General features: G+C 43.9%; 2 protein-coding genes across 3 annotated transcripts in view; both read left to right on the forward strand.

Moving 5' to 3' along the window:
* Positions 1 to 320: 320 nt before the first annotated feature.
* The window catches only part of LOC115401668 (NLR family CARD domain-containing protein 3-like), a 69,070-nt gene continuing 49,312 nt past the window's right edge, over positions 321 to 20,078 (forward strand). Inside the window, exons 1-2 of the mRNA XM_030109948.1 lie at positions 321 to 744; positions 4,292 to 6,095. Of these exons, the coding sequence (XP_029965808.1) occupies positions 471 to 744; positions 4,292 to 6,095 (2,078 nt within the window). The 5' untranslated portion in view covers positions 321 to 470. The remainder of the gene's footprint in view (positions 745 to 4,291; positions 6,096 to 20,078) is intronic.
* On the forward strand, positions 11,582 to 19,674 carry LOC115401696 (transcription factor Adf-1-like). Of its 2 annotated transcripts, none has more exons than XR_003932986.1 (4): positions 11,582 to 11,730; positions 17,578 to 18,461; positions 18,728 to 18,862; positions 19,130 to 19,674. XR_003932986.1 is itself a non-coding variant. In XM_030109991.1 (4 exons), the coding sequence occupies exons 1-4, from the start codon at positions 17,949 to 17,951 to the stop codon at positions 19,402 to 19,404; spliced, it is 798 nt and encodes a 265-aa protein (XP_029965851.1). In that variant the 5' UTR covers positions 17,778 to 17,948; the 3' UTR covers positions 19,405 to 19,674. The 2 variants fall into 2 exon arrangements, 1 of the variants encoding a protein (XP_029965851.1); XM_030109991.1 differs by lacking the exon at positions 11,582 to 11,730 and having other exon boundaries at positions 17,778 to 18,078; positions 18,204 to 18,461.

Raw genomic sequence — 20,078 nt, forward strand, 5'->3', positions numbered from 1 at the left:
TCAGCTCTGACTCTGAGTTTCCATCCAGCTGTGTGTCCCTGAAGAGTGACCGGTCCATGATTAAACACATTGACTTTAAATGTGGAGCAGGAGGAGCTGATGAGGGGTGAGAATCAGTGTTTGTGTCAGGATTCATCATCATAACAGCAGCTTGAACAAAGTCAACATGTTTCTGCAGCGTCAGCCAGCAGAGCTCCCAGGCTCTCCGTGGAGGCTCCGCCCCTCAGCATCAAACACATCTGGACTCCATCTTTATGGTGAGAACAAGTCTCCATTCAACACTTTACTGTCACATCAGTGAGACAGAAGAAGTTGTGGAGACTTCCAGCTGAAACATGAAGCAGACTCTCAGCTTCTTAGATCCATTCAGGTCCAGAGTGAAACAGTCCAACCTTCATCCAGCTTCCAGCCTTCACTGATGCTGAAGCTGTTTCTGCTGGAGATCCACATGAAGAGTGACTCGGCTTCACATGTTGTCATCCTGGATTTACACTCACATCTCCATCTGTCTCACTCCAGATGTTTCTCTGTTCCAGCTGCTGGAGGACAACATGGTGGCTTTCATGAAGGAGGAGCTGAAGAAGATGAAGAAGCTCCTGAGTCCAGATTACCCAGCATGCTTTGGGAGTGAGAGAGAGGATGAGGATGAAGAGCAGAGGAGCAGCAGAGAGTCATTAGTGAGGATGACTCTGGACTTCCTGAGGAGGATGAAGCAGGAGGAGCTGGCTGAGCGTCTGAGGAGCAGTAAGAGGATTTGATCTCATTTCACAGGATGGAGATGAAACAGAGAAATGTTTTCAGGTCCAACAGTGACTGGAGAGCAGAGAGCAGGAACAGAGTCCAAACCAGAGGTCAGAGGTCATTTCCAGGTCAGACACAGAAACTGTGAAACAGACAGAAGCAGAAAAGGAACCGACACAAGACTCAGAGTCTGAAATCAGGAGGAGTGAACAAAATGAAAAATATTTGAGAAATGAAAGAATCCACACATTTTCATTTTCCATCCAGAAGAACCAGATGTCAGTTTGGTGTTGGTGCTAAAGCCAGTGTTGGTTCAAACCTGGTCCCTCCTAAGAACTGGTTGTGGGCTGCAGCTGTCAATTCTTCTTGAGGTCATTTATTCTGTCAAACACTTTCCCGATTCAGTGGGAGGTAGACGGAGCGACCCACAATGTGCCACAGAACAAATGACGTCTCTGGACGTTTGGATCGAGCTGTAATGATAACTGGACCTACGCCGACCCGGTACTCTAGTGGAGTGAAAACCACCAAGACTGAATCCAGGCGAGTGGAGTAGTGCTAGAACTGTGTAGTGGACAAGCACCACAGTGCAGGAAGCTCTGGGTCTCATCCTCAGTCCACTGCTGTTTTATTTTAGCATCCATGCTGAGATAGTTTTAACTGTATCTTCACATGAAGCTGTTATAAAACTGGTGGTTCTGTGTTTCCACCAGTCTGGTTGGTCACAATAATTGCTTTCGCTGACGTACTCTGTGCTTGGCTCTGGCCCACCAAGGAGTTGGTGCTTGTTGAACACCAGTTTTGAGGGTCTGGACTTGGTGCTGCTGGAAACAAAGAACTGGTGCTAAGTCAGTCTCTGACTCTGAATGAGTCCTGAAAGCAGCTCAGTGGAAAAGGAGAAGCTGAGAGCTGAAGAGCTCCACTCAGAGCAGCTGATACCAACCAGTACAGGGAGCACAGGAAACAGGAAGGGAGGACAGCTCCCACAAGTCCACATCCCCAATCATCAAACATGGAGACAACAATGGTCTCATGTCTCTTCCTGAGCTCTGCTGTTCATATCATGCAAACATCTCCATCAGATCAGAGGCTGTTTGGTCTCTACTGAAGAGCTGGATGATCTGATGGAGGAGAAACATCAACAACACACTTTCATCTTCACATTCAGTGGCCCAGTTTACATGGGTGTTTTTTTCAATCCGATTGTAAACAATCGTATTAAACGGAGTGTATTCATGAAGTGATCCACGATGAATCCTCGTTTACAAGGACCCTGGGTGAAGCGGATTAGCGTCCTGTGACATGCGCACAAAGTCTCACGAGGAACTTTCAGGTCTTCCTCTCTGCAGCAGCAGTCCTCAGCGCAGAGCAGAGTGTTTTTATCTGCTGATATCTGCTCAAATAATGTCCCAAAAGTCCATGATACGCTGCTGAAGGAGCGGCTGCTCCCCTGGCTGCAGCATCGCTGCGCCGAGCGGCGTCTCGTTGTGTATGGGTGGCCGTTTGTGCCATACATCGCCTGGTACAAAACGCCGTTCAGAACGGTGCTTTTAACACCGAGCGCCGCCAGGCGCTTTTATTTTGAAACGCCTTACGCCGAGCGCCGCCAGGCGCTTTTAAAGTGCCACCAGGCACTTTAAAACTGAGTGAGGAACTTTTTTCCATATATGTTTTATTGTCCACATGACCTTTGATATATTAAATGTATTAAAATATATTTTTTCCTTTCTAATCAATTTTTCAAAACTGAAATGTTTAAAAATAAAAAAATGAATACTTTTGATCAGGGGTGAGCTTAATGAGGAGACTTAGGGGGTGGAAATGTTCAAAAATTACTTATCTGACATGTTTTCAGAGCAGCAAAAGTTTGCGAATAGTCAGAACAGGACAAAAGGATTGTAAATGTTCCCACAGGGAATTTTTTTTTTACCTTTTAAACAGTTAGATCACATTTTCAAAATGTGATCTAACTGTGATAGAAAAAAAAACACAAAGGGGTCTTGTGTAAACAAAGAAATCTTGAAGGGTTGAGCCTATATTTCTTTCCTTCTCTCCCTCTATTTATTAATAACAAATTGTAATCACACATACACATTGTGCAATAAATGATCTTTTTGACCCCAGGCTTGTGACTTCGGAATTGAGAGGAATACATGAAGCCCACTGGTGTGACGATCCAGGAAAAGCAGTGTTCCTCTCTGACAGCAACCTGCTTGGTGGCTCCCCAGATGTCATGGTGTCCAGTGACTGCATCATTGAGATAAAATGTCCCTAAAATGTCCATAAATAACATGTTTATAAGTGAAATAATTATCTGTGCCTTCGTACCAGTTAAACTGTTGTTTTATGTTGTGTGATTTATTATTAAAAATATAAGCAGTAACAAAATAAAACATGTCATAATAAATTAAGCTGGAGCCACATAACCAGTGTGGAGATTTGTAGTTCAGCATCCCTGACAGTTACTGCCAAATAAATATTCAAATACTTCTTCTAATCATGCATTCAGATATTATTTCAAAAATTGAATTGTACTGAGAATGTAATGTTGTAACAGACAAACATAGACATAGAGAATCTCAGATTTATTTTTAAATATTTCAGTTTTGAAAAATTGATTAAAAAGGAAAAAAAATATATTTTAATACATTTAATATATCAAATGTCATGTGGACAATGAAACATATATGGAAAAAAGTTCCTCACTCAGTTTTAAAGTGCCTACTGGTGCTTTAAAAGCGCCTGGCGGCGCTCGGCGTTTGAGACACCGGAAGGCGTTTCAAAATAAAAGCGCCTGGCGGCGCTCGGCGTTAAAAGCGCCGTTCTGAACGGCGTTTTGTACCAGGCGATGTATGGCACAAACGGCCACCCATAGTTGTGAGCTCTGCTCCGCGTGTCGATGTTTCGAATTTACTGGTGCCCGTGTTAACTTGTGACCAATACATGATTGAAACTCTAGTCGTTCTGGCGCACGTCGGTTATCGACAGTTACAGTGAGTGCATACGTTTAAAGTCATTTGTGAGTCTTACTTTAACAACTGCTGTAATGAGCCTGTGTTTACACAGACCTCCGCCGTCATTCGTTAACACGGGAACCAGTTAATCCATAACACCAGCCGGCGATCGCTTGTATTCTGCTCTGGAGCTCTTTATACAACTCGCTGTTGCGCGATTTGGTTCCATCTCGCCTCTCCAATGTTTTTTCTGCCGGGGTTTTTTTTACTAAAAAAGTGTTTTTCAACCACCATGGCGTTCTCTGCGGGTTTTTTGACTGTGCTGCTTCCCGTTTACTGGCACGTCACACCTCACTACATATGGGGAACACATGCACAGAACAAACACTCCCCCAGTTCAATCTGCTCCGCTGTCATGCTCGTTTATAAGGGACACAGAGCGGATTGTCGATCGGCGTAGACCACCTCGTACAATTCCGCTCTGAGTAAAGCGGATCCACTCCAATCCGCTCCACATACAATCCGCTTATACGTGGTCCATGTAAACGTGCCAAGTGTCTAATACACTCAACCCTTGTACTTGTTTTTATTTCCAGGAACTTCTGCTGCAATCTGCCAACAGAAGCTGAAATGTGGCCTGAAGAAAAGGTTCCAGTGTGTGTTTGAAGGAGTCTCTAAAGCAGGAGAGTCCACCTTCCTGAACCAGATCTACACAGAGCTCCACATCACAGAGGGAGGGGCTGCAGAGGTCAATGAGGAACATGAGGTCAGACAGATTGAAGCAGCATCCAGGACAGCAGACAGAGCAGAAACAAGCATCAGACCTGGAGACATCTTTAAAGCCTCACCTGGAAGATCTCAACCAATCAGAGCAGTGCTGACAAAGGGAGTGGCTGGCATTGGGAAAACAGTCCTGACTCAGAAGTTCACTCTGGACTGGGCTGAAGACAAAGACAACCAGGACATCCACTTCACATTTCCATTCACCTTCAGAGAGCTGAATGTGCTGAAGGAGAAGAAGTTCAGCTTGGTGGGACTTGTTCATCACTTCTTCACTGAAACCAAAGAAGCAGGAATCTGCAGCTTTGAAGACTTCCAGGTGGTCTTCATCTTGGACGGTCTGGATGAGTGTCGACTCCCTCTGGACTTCCAGAACACTGAGTTCCTGACTGAAGTTACAGAGTCCACCTCAGTGGATGTTCTGCTGACAAACCTCATCAGGGGGAAACTGCTTCCCTCTGCTCGCCTCTGGATCACCACACGACCTGCAGCAGCCAATCAGATCCCTGCTGACTGTGTGGACAGGGTGACAGAGGTCCGAGGGTTCACCGACCCCCAGAAGGAGGAGTACTTCAGGAGGAGGTTCAGAGAGGAGGAGCAGGCCAGCAGGATCATCTCCCACATCAAGACCTCCCGAAGCCTCCACATCATGTGCCACATCCCGGTCTTCTGCTGGATCACTGCTACAGTTCTGGAGAAGGTGTTGAAGAGCAGAGAGGGAGGAGAGCTGCCCAAGACCCTGACTCAGATGTACATCCACCACCTGGTGGTCCAGGCCAAAGTCAAGACGGTCAAGTATGATGGAGGAGCTGCCACAGATCCACACTGGAGTCCAGAGAGCAGGGAGATGATGGAGTCTCTGGGAAAACTGGCTTTTGAGGAGCTGCAGAAAGGAAACCTGATCTTCTATGAACCCGACCTGACAGAGTGTGGCATCGATCTCAGAGCAGCCTCAGTGTACTCAGGAATGTTGACCCAGATCTTTAGAGAGGAGAGCGGCCTGTACCAGGACAAGGTGTTCTGCTTCATCCATCTGAGCCTTCAGGAGTTTCTGGCTGCTCTTCATGTTCATCAGACCTTCATCAAGTCTGGAATCAACCTGCTGGAAGAACAACAGAAAACCTCCTGGTGGTCAAAAGTGTTGAAGACAAAACCTACTCTCCACCTTCTCCATCAGACAGCAGTGGACGAGGCCTTGAAGAGTCCAAATGGACACCTGGACTTGTTCCTCCGCTTCCTCCTGGGTCTTTCACTGCCGACCAATCAGAGTCTCCTTCGAGGTCTGCTGACACAGACAGGAAGTAGCTCACAGACCAATCAGGAAACAGTGAAGTACATCAAGAAGAAGCTGAGTGAGAGTCTGTCTGCAGAGAGAAGCATCAATCTGCTCCACTGTCTGAATGAACTGAATGATGGTTCCCTGGTGGAGGAGATCCAACAGTCCCTGAGATCAGGAGGTCTGTCCACAGAGGAACTGTCTCCTGCTCAGTGGTCAGCTCTGGTCTTCATCTTACTGTCATCAGAAGAAGATCTGAAGGAGTTTGACCTGAAGAAATACTCTGCTTCAGAGGAGGCTCTTCTGAAGCTGCTGCCAGTGGTCAAAGCCTCCAACAAAGCTCTGTACGTGGTTTAAGAACAAATCTGTAGAACTGAGTCCAGGAGAAACATTGATCTGGTTTTCATTGTTGGTTCTTCTTCAGGTTGAGCAGCTGTGGTCTGTCAGAGAGAAGCTGTGGAGCTCTGTCCTCAGTTCTCAGCTCTCAGTCCTCCAGTCTGACACATCTGGACCTGAGTAACAACAAGCTGCAGGACTCAGGAGTGAAGCTACTGTCTTCTGGACTGGAGAGTCCTCACTGTAAACTGGAAGCTCTCAGGTCAGGATCCAGCTGCTGCTTGATCATGTGGAGGATCTTCCTTCTTCCTGGTTGACTTGATGCCATGTTTGTGCCTCCAGTCTGTCAGGGTGTCTGGTCTCAGAGGAAGGCTGTGCTTCTCTGGTCTCAGCTGTGAGCTCCAAGTCCTCCCATCTGAGAGAGCTGGACCTGAGCTACAACCATCCAGGAGCCTCAGGAGTGGAGAAGCTGTTTGCTGCAGTGGAGGATCCACAGTGCAGTCTGGACACTCTCAGGTATGGACAGGTGAAATAAAATCCACCACTTTCTGTTCTTGTCCTGCTATCTGTAGAGCAGCTGTGAAGATCTCAGAGGAACTTTGTAGCTTCTTGATATTTCCTCCTCTATTATCTGGGAAGTCAAACCACAAAGTAACCAGTAATGTTTCCACTGTCAGTCCAGCTGGAGAGCAGCAGCCACACATCATCCACTCACTGTGCTGTGTGATGGTAACATGTCAGTCATCTGCTCCAGACTGTGTTTAGGTTGAAAAACAATGGAATGTTCCAATCTGGCAATAAATAGTTTGCATTAAACTGTTTTACCAAATAGAGATATCTACTAAAAATGAAAGAAATTGGAATGTAAATGCTTAAAAAGCTGTTTAAGACAAAGCGTTATCCATCAACAATCATCTCGAGGAGAAAACACACTATTGTGGCAGTCGCAGAAAGAGGAGACAGACGAGGGATCCGGATTGAGTGAGATTGATTCTCCACACACACAGTGACCGCTGTCATCCCAGGAAGCGTGCCTCAACAGAACACTTCCACCTATTTAACCCCACTGACAGAACAACACACACCCCCAAGTCACCAAACCCCGCCCCTTCTAATGTGAGCAAACTCCCTCCCCAGAGACACCACACTACAAACATATAAAAATCATCATGATAATCATATCAGTCAATAGATATTCTCTCATTATTTAACCAAAGGAAAATAGAATCGTGCTTCTCAAACAATCATGGCCTCTTTTAACCTCAGAGCTCTTCAACCTGAAGATTTCATCCATCACCAAATTCAACCCACAATATTTTTTTCAGAGAATTTTTTTTCAGTACCTAAACATTCATTACGTTGTGGTTTCAACCTCTGAAGACACTGATAGAAACTGAAAATATGAATTTCTCTCAGTGCCGACTAAAAGAAATAATGCTGAGTCTGCAGATCACCTGACCTGGAAACTGGTCAATAAATCCTCTTTTAACCAGGAAGAGAGAGAGTGTGTGTGTGTGTGTGTGTGTGTGTGTGTGTGTGTGTGTGTGTGTGTGTGTGTGTGTGTGTGTGTGTCTGCGTTCTCGTATTTCTATCCTTCTTGGGGCCAAATGTCCCCACAAGGATAGCAAAACGTGGAACGACGTGCCTTGTGGGGACCTTTTTCCGGTCCTAAGTAGGAGAAACAGTGTTTTCTTGACCATGTTGTTGTTACTGAAAAAAGTAAAAGTGCAAAAACATTTCTTTAGGGTTAGGCTTTGTTGTGGTGTGGGTTAGGGTTAGGGTAAGGGTCAGGGTTAGGGGCTAGACATGAATGGGAGTCAATGGACGGTCCCCACAAGGATAGAAATACAAGACTGAGCGTGTGTGTGTGTGTGTGTGTGTGTGTGTGTGTGTGTGTGTGTGTGTGTGTGTGTGTGTGTGAGTGGGGATATATGGTTTATAAAACCAATTTTCAGGTTTACTCACCAGCATTACAAGACCACTCGGGTTACGGAACCAATTTTGATGGTCTCATAAACATAAAACTTTATAATGTTATAATTATTGAAATATAATGGTATATGTCATAATTACTATATGTACGAGGGGGGACCCAAAAGTTTCCGGACTGATTCTATTAATAAAAAAATACAATGAATTTCCGACTTTGGCCGCTAGATGTCGCTACAGGATAGCCTCATGCATAACTGTGCCAGGTTTGGTCTTCCCCCGTGATGCGGTCAGCTGACAGTCACTGTTTGTGTTGACAATGTGTTGAAAATGGCGGATATCCACGGATATGCGCTCTGTCAAAACATTTTGTTTTTTATTGGGAAAACAGCAGCAGAAACACTCACCATGTTGCAGACATTCTTTAAGAAGGATTCTTAGGGTGTCTGAGTGGTTTGGGCCCTTTAAGAGTGATCAGATTACATCACGAAGACCAGGCACGCAGAGGACAACAATCCACTTCCAGAACAGAGGAAAACGTCACAAAAACTGAAGAAGACGTCCTGGTAGATCCACGCAGGACTTTTGATGACATTGCAGAACTGATGGGAGTATTGTAGAGATCCAGACAGATAATCCTCAGGCGGTTATTAGAAGCAGTGAGACGAAGGCACCCGGAAATGGCCGCATCATAACAGACAGCAGACCACAGGACGCCCCGTTACGCACAGAAATAGCACCAAATGTTGTGCGTAAAGCATATTTTTGGACTAAAACCGTGACCAGCCAGCCTCCCCACCGCCATATTCCCCTGGTCTGGCCCCAGGCGACTGCTTTTTGTTGTCAAAGATGAAACTGGAGCAGCAGTGGAAAGGTAAGACAGGCATACAGGCGGGGGAGGGAAAATCGAAGTTCTATCTTTCCGGCACAGTTACGCACGGTCATGGCGACTCTTCTGAACAGTGAAAATCTCCGGTGCAGCGTTGTATTCAAGCCAAAGGAGAGTATTTTGAAGGTGACAGTTTCAAATAATTGCGAAGATTAAAAAATAAAAAGTTATAACTACAGTCCGGGAACTTTTGGGTCCACCCTCGTATGATTACATAACTTCTTGTGTTATTAGTTAATATAGTTGATGTACTGTTATGGCCCACCCCCTGCCATTCTGAGGTTCACACATATTGGGCTCATATGCCAGGATGGCTTGTGAGACCAAGACGTTGTGTAACCCGTGTGTGTCCAACAGCGCCCCCAGAGGCAGCAGGACGCATTGCAAGTTATACACATTTGCGGGAAAATATACACAATTACCCGCCAATTTATACACAGGATGTGTAAAGGCGGGAGCTTCAGCAGGTTTGGACCGGATCAGCACTGGGATGAACGATGAAAAGTAAGACTTCAATATTTTTTAATTATTTTACATATATTACGTATTTTATGTTATATTAAATTCACTGTGCTGTGTCATTCACTAGTTCCTTTTATTTTTTTAAGCTCTCTATTATGTTGGAAAATAACAATTTTCACGCTGTTTGAGACTCAATTTGAGACTGAAATAGGCTTGAAATCTTTTCTGAGTGTTTTTAAACAGTTTAACAAAGCGCTCTTGAACACAACATTTGACGTCTGGGAGGAGTAAGTGTCCTCCTTTGAAGAAGGCTGCGTCATCTGTTTTAACCTTCTTCTGGGAGGCTGGATTTGTGGGAGAGAGGACGTTTTATTTTTATTTTGTACAACCGAAATGTCCTTTTTGTGTCATGCCAGAGCGTGTCTCCCGTTGTCTGCATCACGCCTGTTAAAGCCGGACCGGAGCTCGTGTAAAAGGCTTTAGCACTGCAGCTAGCTGGTAAGCTAATCCTGTCGTCAAAGTAACTCAGGGGCTCAACCATCATTTGGCGAAGCCATTACTGTTTTTGTTGTGTTTGGCTGCTTGCTTTCGGACGCTTGATTGTCGTCGGCTTTGCTCGGTAGTGATGTAAGTCGCGGCTTTGTTTTGAGGTGCCTTACGTGCAGATTGCTAACCGGGCTAGCCAGTGGACAGGTGTCGTGCCAAAAAGTGATTCCCTGCCATAAAGTGATTTCCGGTCCGCGGGCAGCTGAAATGCGCAGCTTCTGTGGCTCTGCGGCAGTCTTAATCGGGCTCAAACAAGTTTGTTTTTGATCATCCAACGATGTTTATTTATGTTTGCGTTTGATAGCCTCCTGTACGTCCAGTTGCCTTATATCGCTGTTAAATACCGGTAAGCTAGTTGGCGATTTTAAGTAGCTTGTTGTTATGCTAATTAAGATATGTTTTTTTTTTTTTTTTTTTTTTTTTTGCATCAAAATTGCTAGATTGCTCAACAGAGTAATTTCATCCGAAGCAGTGCGTTGTACGGTTTGAAAATTGAGAAAAGGGACATTACAATGTCAAAATCACCTTATTTTGCTTGCCAAAAGCTGATTCATGCCTCCAGTATTGCATATGGATCGATGTTTTGCCTCGAAATGATTTAATATAACACAGCAGAGTCAGATTTACAACATTTGAGTAAAACCAATACTTTATATCACTTAAAAAATGAGTAAAGGGACATTACAATGTCAAAATCAGCTTTTTTTGCTTGCTACAAGCTGATTCCGCGGACCGGAAATCACTTTCTGGCAGAAATCAAGTTTTGGCAGGACACCGGCTAGTGTGCTGGCTGACCCGTAGTTTTATAAGTCATGGTGTGTAAAAATAGCTGATATTTTCGTGTAGCCCAGGTTCGGCTGTTGAATTTAATGGGCAGCATCATGACATTCTATTATAAATAATTAATATTATTAGTAGAGTTGTTCCAATACAATCCAATTGTTTTCTGTTCCTCCAGTTGGGGGACCTTCAGGTTAACACAATACTTTAATGCAGTGTTGTCAGTGAATTCATTATTTACCAGATTTGGATGATAAAGTGGTGGAATGACTGAGATGAGACACAGGAGCAACTGAAGATGAAACATAGACATGAAGACATATATAATGTAAGGTGTAGATCAAAGACATGAAACATGTTTGTAATCTAACACTTAAAATTTACTGTTATTTAACCTCATTTCAAGTGTTAATCCCCTCACTGGAACAGATTGTTATAATACAATAATGTCTGATAATGTTTTAAAATATTCACCTTCAGCTATGCTTGTCATGTTAAAGATGAAAAGATTTATTTAAATGTAATGTATCTTTGGCCTGTCACAATCCACCAAAAATTAAATGTGCACAGTCATCATAATCATGTATTAATATGTCTACTGAATTAATATGGATAGATGATGGCTTTTTTGCAGGTGATTAACATACTTAGAGTTGATTGAACCAATTCAGATCAGCTGCTCTCGAACCATACTTGGAGTTCAGGGTTAGACGTTTGTTTAACCTCCTGTCTGGAAGATCCCTCTTATCTAAGCTGGAAGTAAATGTCGACATTGTTTTTCCCTGAACTGCCTGATGGAAGCTGTAAGCTCACTTCAGCATCGTCAAGCTGAAGCTGTGTCAGTGCCTAACATAATACCTTTTTAGGCCACTGATAAAATGAGTTCAGATAATGCTGTATATTTGTAAGGACTGACTTGACATTATGTTTTGCAGTAAGTCAAAGCAAACGAAACCCCAGATGTAATGCACAACATCACATGAGACAAAAGAATGACAAGGCGTCTTATGGATGGAGAATCTTTGCCCCAGCCAAAGGTAAGTGTTTGCTTTAAACCCTGTTGAATCTCAAATTCAACACAATACATAAGTACTGTGTTGAATTTGAGATTTGATGATGTCTGTGATGTCTTGTCTCAAAGCCCCCCCCCCAGTAACATTAAGCTTTAGTCATTTTAATTTCCTTTTTCAGTTTTTGGTAGTTTTTGTTCAGTTTTCATGTCAGTTTCAGTAGTTTTTGGTCAAGTGTGGTCAGGTTTTGCACACAGCAGGCGTGTCTCTCGCATTCCTAATCAGAGGTGTGTCAGTACACTGTGTCAGTGCAGATTCAAAGACAGGAAGTGCTTTAAAGTGACCTGAAACAATGCTAACTTACTGCTTCTGTATATAACTGAGATTCAGTGTGGCATGTGTGTGTTTTTGTGTGTTTGCATGATCATGGTGTGCGAGACCAGTGTTTGGCATATGAGGACAACAGTGAGAACTAATACTTTAGTACAGAGACCTGTGTGTGTCTGTGTGTGGTGCAGTAATGGTTTAAAAGGACGGAGTGAGGCATACAAGGCCATACAGTAAAATACAGTATGTCACATCAGTTTTACATGATTTAAAATCTTGGTTTATGACAGAAGCAGTTATATAGGATCAAATTTCACTGTTTTCATCAAGTAATGTGTAACCCTGGTTACTATGTAATAACAGAGCACAGGTAAATAATGAGCAATGATAACTGGACCAATAACAGAAGACCTAAATTTGTAAGAGCCCTATATGTTTAAGTACCCAAGAGACACAAACGACGATGAATTTGAGTTTAGTTGATCACTTATTATTAAGAATTGAACACACAATGAAATTTATGCAACAGTCATATAAAACCTTCAAGGAAAATAACAAACTAAAATAAATGCCGGCAGAAATCAAAACCCTCTGTTCTCAAAGTTAATGTTGGGGCCCTTGTGTTCCTTTTGTCCTACCACACAATCCGTGAGAATAGGGGGGGAAGAGTCCAGGAAATCCTTCTCCAGTAGTTCAACTTGGCTCGCCACCCAGCTCCTGCTGGGATTCTAAGGATCTCGCAATCTCTGATCCTGATGTCTGGATGATCCAACCCAGCCTCAGCTGGAACTGTTCCAGTGGATGGTGTGATGAAACTGATCTCTCTCAAAGATGTCCTCACAAAAAACCTGACCTATGGGCAGGTCAGATGAGATCCAAATATTACATTCACACACTATTTAAATCATATTACTTCCCTAAATTCTCATCTCTTATCAATTAATCACACTCAATTGCATTAATTAATCAAAATCATGTTCTCAATTGGTAAGTTGTACAACAAAAATCTATCTTTAGTTCAAGGAATCATTTACAGTTGTGAAACCATAAATACATTTCAAGTGCACATTGTAATCATGTTCAAGTACTCAAAAAACACTGCAGTTACATTTAATAATTAATATTTAACCAACAGAAAACATGGTGAAGAGCTACTTTAATAAAAGAAAGTGCATTAAATGCAGTAAACATCCATGATAACCTAGAGGCATTAAGGCTGAGCGTGCTTAGTTATCTCTCCCTGCACCGGTAACAGAGAGAGAATGCACTAAATATTTTACCCCTTCAATCATCATGAAAATAAACTACACATCAATTAAATGGTCTCACAAATGATTTTTTTTCCCAACAACAAAAAACAAATGACACAGTAATTTGCATACAACCCTTAACAATCATGCCAGCTAAGTGGCCACACTCAAACTAATAGTCTGTTAGCATATTCAAACAGTTTTAGGCGGCTAGCGCCGTTAGCATGTTTTTTCTGGCTATCTGTACCAGTTAACACAACACCAACTGCTTTATCATCACCCAAACAGGTCAAACATGAGTGTCACACACTTAACAATTAACTGAACAGGCAAAAGAGCGCCTTAACTCACCGCTGTGTCAACATATGCATGGACTCTACTGCATTTCACCTCGCCAGATCGGCGAAAATCATCCGTTTCTCACGCGGCTCTATAAAGTCCAAACGCAATAATACAGCAGTCAACAGCTATCTAACATCATCAAGATTTGACAGAAGTCCATTTAAAAGATTATTTTTTGTATCTTACCCGATGGATGGCCATGAATTTTATCAGAACCGGGATCAAAACAGCAGACGAAACGACTAGCAAGAAGGCTAACAGGAAGTAGCGTCCCAGAGGCGGAACTACAGGAGTCACGTGAGACTCACAGGACTCACTGATTGGCTTAACCATCGAGGTCATTTCTCAGTGCTTTTTTTTCTCTAGAACCACACACAGAATAACACTGGCCATAAATAACCTTTCTTCTATTTTCCTCTTGTGTTAAACACTTTTAATATTTATGCATTTCAATATAAAATGAACTCTTTTTTTTTTTTAAAGAATTCCTAAGGTCATTCAAATGAATTGTTTTATTTGAAAATGAAATAAATTTTATCACAAAGGCATTTTAAAACCTGGGCTACAAATGCCTCTTGTCATTGAGGAGAAACAGTAAATATTGTGAATCTGTCCAGTAATGTTGAGATATTTGATGAGTGAGTTAACAGATCTTGTCAATTAAATTTTTTTTCTCAAGATCGACATTTTTAAAAGTCATAATTTCACATGTTGTAACAGATTCTTGAATGTCAGCATTTTACCATATTTTGAAAGATAATTCAACATGTTTTTTGGATCAGTTTTTGTTCAGTGTTTAATCTGTTGGTTGGTAATTGGTCAGTTTTCATGTCAGTTTCAGTAGTTTTTGGTCAAGTGTGGTCAGGTTTTGCACACAGCAGGCGTGTCTCTCGCATTCCTCATCAGAGGTGTGTCAGTACACTGTGTCAGTGCAGATTCAAAGACAGGAAGTGCTTTAAAGTGACCTGAAACAATGCTAACTTACTGCTTCTGTATGTAACTGAGATTCAGTGTGGCATGTGTTTGTGTTTTTGTGTGTTTGCATGATCATGGTGTACGAGACCAGTGTTTGGCATATGAGGACAACAGTGAGAACCAATACTTTAGTACAGAGACCTGTGTGTGTATTTGTGTGTTACAATACAATTTAAACCCCTCTGATCTATTTCTGCTTTCATTGAGCTTGAAAGGGCAACTCCGGTTTTTTGACACCTGGACCTTATTTATAGGTGTGTCATGCTCATATACTCACTCAGACAAACATCGTGCAGCTCGGAGTCCTTCAGAAGTTATTTAGATCCAAACGATGTAGCCGCACTAGCGGGGGCCACAGCAATGGAGCGTTAGCGCGGGACATAATCTCTGCAAAATCGCTCATTTCGGCTGTATTTCGTCATCCATCGCCAGTGTTTTCATAAAGTCAGCTACTCCACCGTCTTCAGGTGGGTCAGCTGAAGAGCTGACAGTTTTCGCTAACTTAGCCACATTTAGCTCGGATGGGAACGTTGCGGAGCTCCTCTCCCCAGCAGAGAGGCACTTTGAGTCGGCCTCGGCTGTCACGGTGCCCCGGCGTCTGACTTTCAGGGGCCGAGTTGGAAAACGGCCCTGAGCTGCTCCACGGAGGCTCCGGACACCGGCGAAGACGCACGGCTCACACGCGGCCGCTGGGCCGCTGGACGTCTCTCCTCGCCGGGAGGATGGGTATCTCCGCTCCCCGGCGGATGCGCGCTCCGGGCCGGCCGCGGGACGCGCGACGGCCCGCCGCGCCGAGGCCGGTGCTCTCTCCTCGCCGGGAGGAAGCGTATCTCTGCTCCCCGGCGGATGCGCGCTCCACGCCGGTCGCGGGATGCGCGACGGCCCGGAGCTCTCTCCTCGCCGGGAGGAAGTGCATCTCCGCTCCCCGGTGGATGCACGCTCCACGCCGGCCGCGGCGCGGCGCTCTCTCCTCGCCGGGAGGATGTGTATCTCCGCTCCCCGGCGGATGCGCGACGGCCAGAGCTCTCTCCTCGCCGGGAGAATCCAGATCTCCGCCGCCCGGCGGATGCAGCCGAAATAAGCGACTGTGCAGAGATTATGTCCCGCGCTAACGCTCCATTGCTGTGGCCCCCGCTAGTGCGGCTACATCGTTTGGATCTAAATAACTTCTGAAGGACTCCGAGCTGCACGATGTTTGTCTGAGTGAGTATACAATGGGGGAAATAAGTATTGAACGCATTAACTGTTTTGTCATTACATTTATTTCCAAAGATGCAATTCATGTGACATTTCTTCCAGACACTGGTATTAACTCAAATAATCCACACATGAAAAGAAATCACAACATTCAAATCCATAAATAGTGATTATGTGGAATTAAGTGCAATAACACAGGAAAAAAGTATTGAACACACCATGGGAAAGCTGTATAGTTTGTCAAGGAAAGGCACCATACCATCTCACACCTGAAAGTAATTAGTCTTTGTACTTCCTATAAGTGCAAACCAACATCAGCTGGGTTAGTGCTAATTGATGGCCCTATAAACAGGTTGTTTTTTCACCAAGTAGTCAAACAAGACACATCTCATGATGGGTAAAAGCAAGGAGCTCTCTCAAGACCTTCGCAGCCTGATTGTTGCTCAGCATCAGAATGGAACTGGTTACAGACTTATCTCAAAGAATCTGAGTATTCCAGTAAGCACCGTTGGGGCCATTATCCGCAAGTGGAAGAAGCATCACCTTATCATCAACAGGCCGCGCATAAGGAGCTCCTCGCAAGATTTCTGACCAGGGAGTCAGAAAGATGGTCAGAAGAGTTCTCAAAGAGCCAAGGACCACCCGGAAAGCACTCCAGCAAGACATGGAGGCAGCAGGTACAAGTGTTACAGAGAAAACGATAGGCAATGCACTCCACCGCCATGGCCTCTATGGACGCTCAGCCCGCAAGACTCCGTTCCTCAAAAAAAGGCATGTTGAAGCTCGTCTAAAGTTTGCTAAACAGCATCTGGATAAGCCTGTGGAATACTGGGAGAATGTTGTCTGGTCAGATGAGACCAAAATTGAACTTTTTGGCTGTCATACTACACACCATGTTTGGAGGAGAAATGGCACTGCACATCACCCAAATAACACTATACCAACAGTGAAGTTTGGTGGTGGAAACATCATGGCATGGGGTTGTTTCTCATCTCGTGGTACTGGCAGACTTCATATAATTGAAGGAGCAATGAATGGAAACATCTATCGGCAAATTCTTGAGATGAACCTCCTGCCATCCACCAGGATGATGAAGATGAGACGGGGCTGGACCTTTCAACAGGACAACGATCCGAAGCACACGGCAAAGTTGACTCTCAAATGGTTTAAAAAAAAGAAAATCAATGTGTTAGAATGGCCCAGTCAATCACCTGACTTAAATCCGATCGAACATTTGTGGAAAGAACTAAAGATAAGGGTTCACCAGAGGGCACCAAAGAATATTCAGGATTTGAAGACAATCTGCGGAGGAATGGGCAAAAATCACACCTGAGCAGTGTGGGCGATTAGTTCATACATACAACAAGCGTCTGGAAGCAGTCATTGCAAACAAAGGCTTCTCCACAAAGTATTAAACGAGTCTCAGATAGTGTGTTCAATACTTTTTTCCTGTGTTATTGCACTTAATTCCACATAATCACTATTTATGGATTTGAATGTTGTGATTTCTTTTCATGTGTGGATTATTTGAGTTAATACCAGTGTCTGGAAGAAATGTCACATGAAGTGCATCTTTGGAAATAAATGTAATGACAAAACAGTTAATGCGTTCAATACTTATTTCCCCCATTGTATGAGCATGCACACACCTATAAATAAGGTCCAGGTGTCAAAAAACCGGAGTTGCCCTTTAAACAATCAATATATTGCATTACACAATTTAACAACATGTACTATTCAAATAAAATGCCTGTACTATGCTTTTCTGTTATACACTTTTCAGGCAGAAACTTGGACACTCCTGAAGCTGATGAAAACATGGACACTCCTGAAGCAGATTGATTGCTCGCTGTGCATTAAGCTACGTTCACACCGCCAAGTGCTGTCTGCGATTTTGCGTCAAAGACAAGTGAAAACAAATGGGAACGCGCGTTCCAGCTGCGATGAGACGCGGCGCGTCGTCACGACGCGTCACCATGCGTTGTGCGGTGCGTCGGGGCGTTGGCGCTACGCGTCGCGATTTTGCGTCCGACGCTGAAGTTGGGAAATCTGAACTTTGGCGCGTCGCGATTTTGCGGCAAACCAATCATAGAGCGTGCCCATGGTGACGTCGGCCAGGGAGCGGGAACCGGTCCGAAGAGAAGCACTTCGACCATGGAGGAGCGTGTAATAATGGCCGTTTACGCTCGCCCAGAGCTCTGGGACAAAACTTCTTCTTTTTACAGGGACAGGAACAGAAAAGCAATTGCTTGGAGAAGGGTCAGTGAGGAGGTGGGCGTCTCTGGTAAGTAACATGAAAAACCCAACTTCTATTTAGTTTAGATCACCCGCTTTTTTTTACCTAGCCAAAAGATCGAGTTAGCACCATTGCTACATCCATGTTTGCTGACTAGTCGTATGTTCATTCAGAGGAGGTTTGCCGAGTGCGGTGGAAGAGCCTCAGGGACACCGACATCAGGGAGAGCCGGAAGGAGAGAGAAAGGAGGGACAGGAGTGGTGGAGCAGCAGCGACAGGTGCCAAGTGGCGGTACCTCGCCCTCCTGTCCTTTCTGGAGCCCTCCGTGGCGCCACGCCACACTAGTGGGAATATGAGCCCACGGAGGGCCCAGGAGGATCAGGAAGGAGGGCGCCCAGAGGAGCCAGTAGAAGAAGCAGCAGGGCTTTCAGGTGCTTGAGGTCTCTCAAATGAAGCTATGAAAATATGTTGTACAAGGCTGACAAAATAAAACAAGGATTGAGTCATTGCTGTCAATAATAGAGTATTTATTTTACTGTTATTTTCATGTAATTACATATTAATATCATTTGCTGTAGTTGTCATCAGTGTAGTTGCAGCAGCTATAATAGCATTAAAAACAATCTGATAACAATACAAATGCTTGCACTTATGAGGTCATGTTTTTTATTTCTTTTATCATACCCTTTCGAACCAGGTGAGCTGTTGACACAGCAGCCAGAGTCCTCCCTGGGTCTGCCTGGCCCCACCCCTGCTGCTGCTTCCACAGCTGGCTCCTCTGCTGCAGAAACATCTGTGCAGGCTGGCCCTTCCTCTGCTGCTCCACCACCAGGTGTGGAAAGTTGTCACTTTAAAGATGTACTTAGTTTTTGTAATGTAGGGTGTGTAATTCACATACATTTCTCCAAAACTTCCATGGATGTATTTGGCTCCATATTTAAAATATTTAAAACTAAAGATTGATTGTACAGATAATGTTAGTTTAATATTTTGTACAAAAGTTAATTGTTACTAATTGTCTCAAGTTTTGTTTGTGTAAAAACTTTTCAGTGAAACATGTTTTCGCTCTCAGCATTCGCATTTGACTTTTTCTTTGAAGGTCCGAGGAAGAGAGGCAGAAAGAGGCGCCACGACTCCGGGCCCACAGAGTGGCAAAAGGAGATGCTGGACACACTGAGGGCCATACCAGAAGCGCCTCCTGCTGCACCGCCCAGGCCTCTCTCCGAGGACGAGATGTTCCTCCTTTCTCTCGTTCCTCTTCTGCAAAAGGTGCCTCCTCAGTCCAAGGACTACGTCAAATTCCAAATTCATAAATTAATATATGACAACAGCACAGTTCTGTTAAATTTGGAACGATTGGAGCCTACAGAGTAAACTGGTTTATTAACCAAGAGGAGGCATCCTTTGCAGAAGAGGAAGCAGACCTTCTGCTCTCCCTCCCCTGAGGCTGTTCCACCGCACCTTCTCCAAGCATGGACTTTTCTGTTCCTGTCCCTGTGAACTTGTAAATAGTTATTTATTTTAGTTGTATATAGTTTCTATGTCAGAAATCAATCTATGTTCTATTTTGTAATAAATAACTTTTCCCCCACTTATTTTGGAGTCTTATTTATAAGCACAAAACAAGTTGACATACATGGTTTAAACAGCTAATATAGATATTGTCCCAAGTAAAACATTACTACATTTATGGGATTTATGAAATGTCATATCAAAAACAGACAAAAGTGTGGAATTCATGTTTTATTGTTTTCACATTAACCTGTTAAGACAATCTTCTAATTTGTAACTGGAATAATGTGATGAAGTTGAAGCTGCAGGCAGCAGTGAAGTCCTCACTCAGAGCAGTTATCTGCAAACAGAAAGAAGACAGATTTACAGCACAAATATAGAAACATTGATTTGGACTTTTGTTGTCCGGTTGCATGTCTTTTCTATTTCAAGGTTGTGGCTCTTTAGTTTTAAGTGGGTGGCTCTTAAAAGAGCCGTTGTGTGTCAGTCCTGTGGAGGACAGAACTATTCTCCTGGCTGCCATGGTACAGCTCCCT

Source organism: Salarias fasciatus, chromosome 15 (assembly GCF_902148845.1).
Source record: "Salarias fasciatus chromosome 15, fSalaFa1.1, whole genome shotgun sequence".
Lineage (NCBI taxonomy): Eukaryota > Metazoa > Chordata > Actinopteri > Blenniiformes > Blenniidae > Salarias > Salarias fasciatus.

Coding starts and splice junctions, on each gene's coding strand:
- LOC115401696 (XM_030109991.1), top strand. CDS start 17,949: ATGGAGGAGCGTGTAATAATGGCCGTTTACGCTCGCCCAGAGCTCTGG. Junction 18,079..18,203: donor TGAGGAGGTGGGCGTCTCTG/GTAAGTAACATG, acceptor ATGTTCATTCAG/AGGAGGTTTGCCGAGTGCGG. Junction 18,462..18,727: donor AGAAGCAGCAGGGCTTTCAG/GTGCTTGAGGTC, acceptor CTTTCGAACCAG/GTGAGCTGTTGACACAGCAG.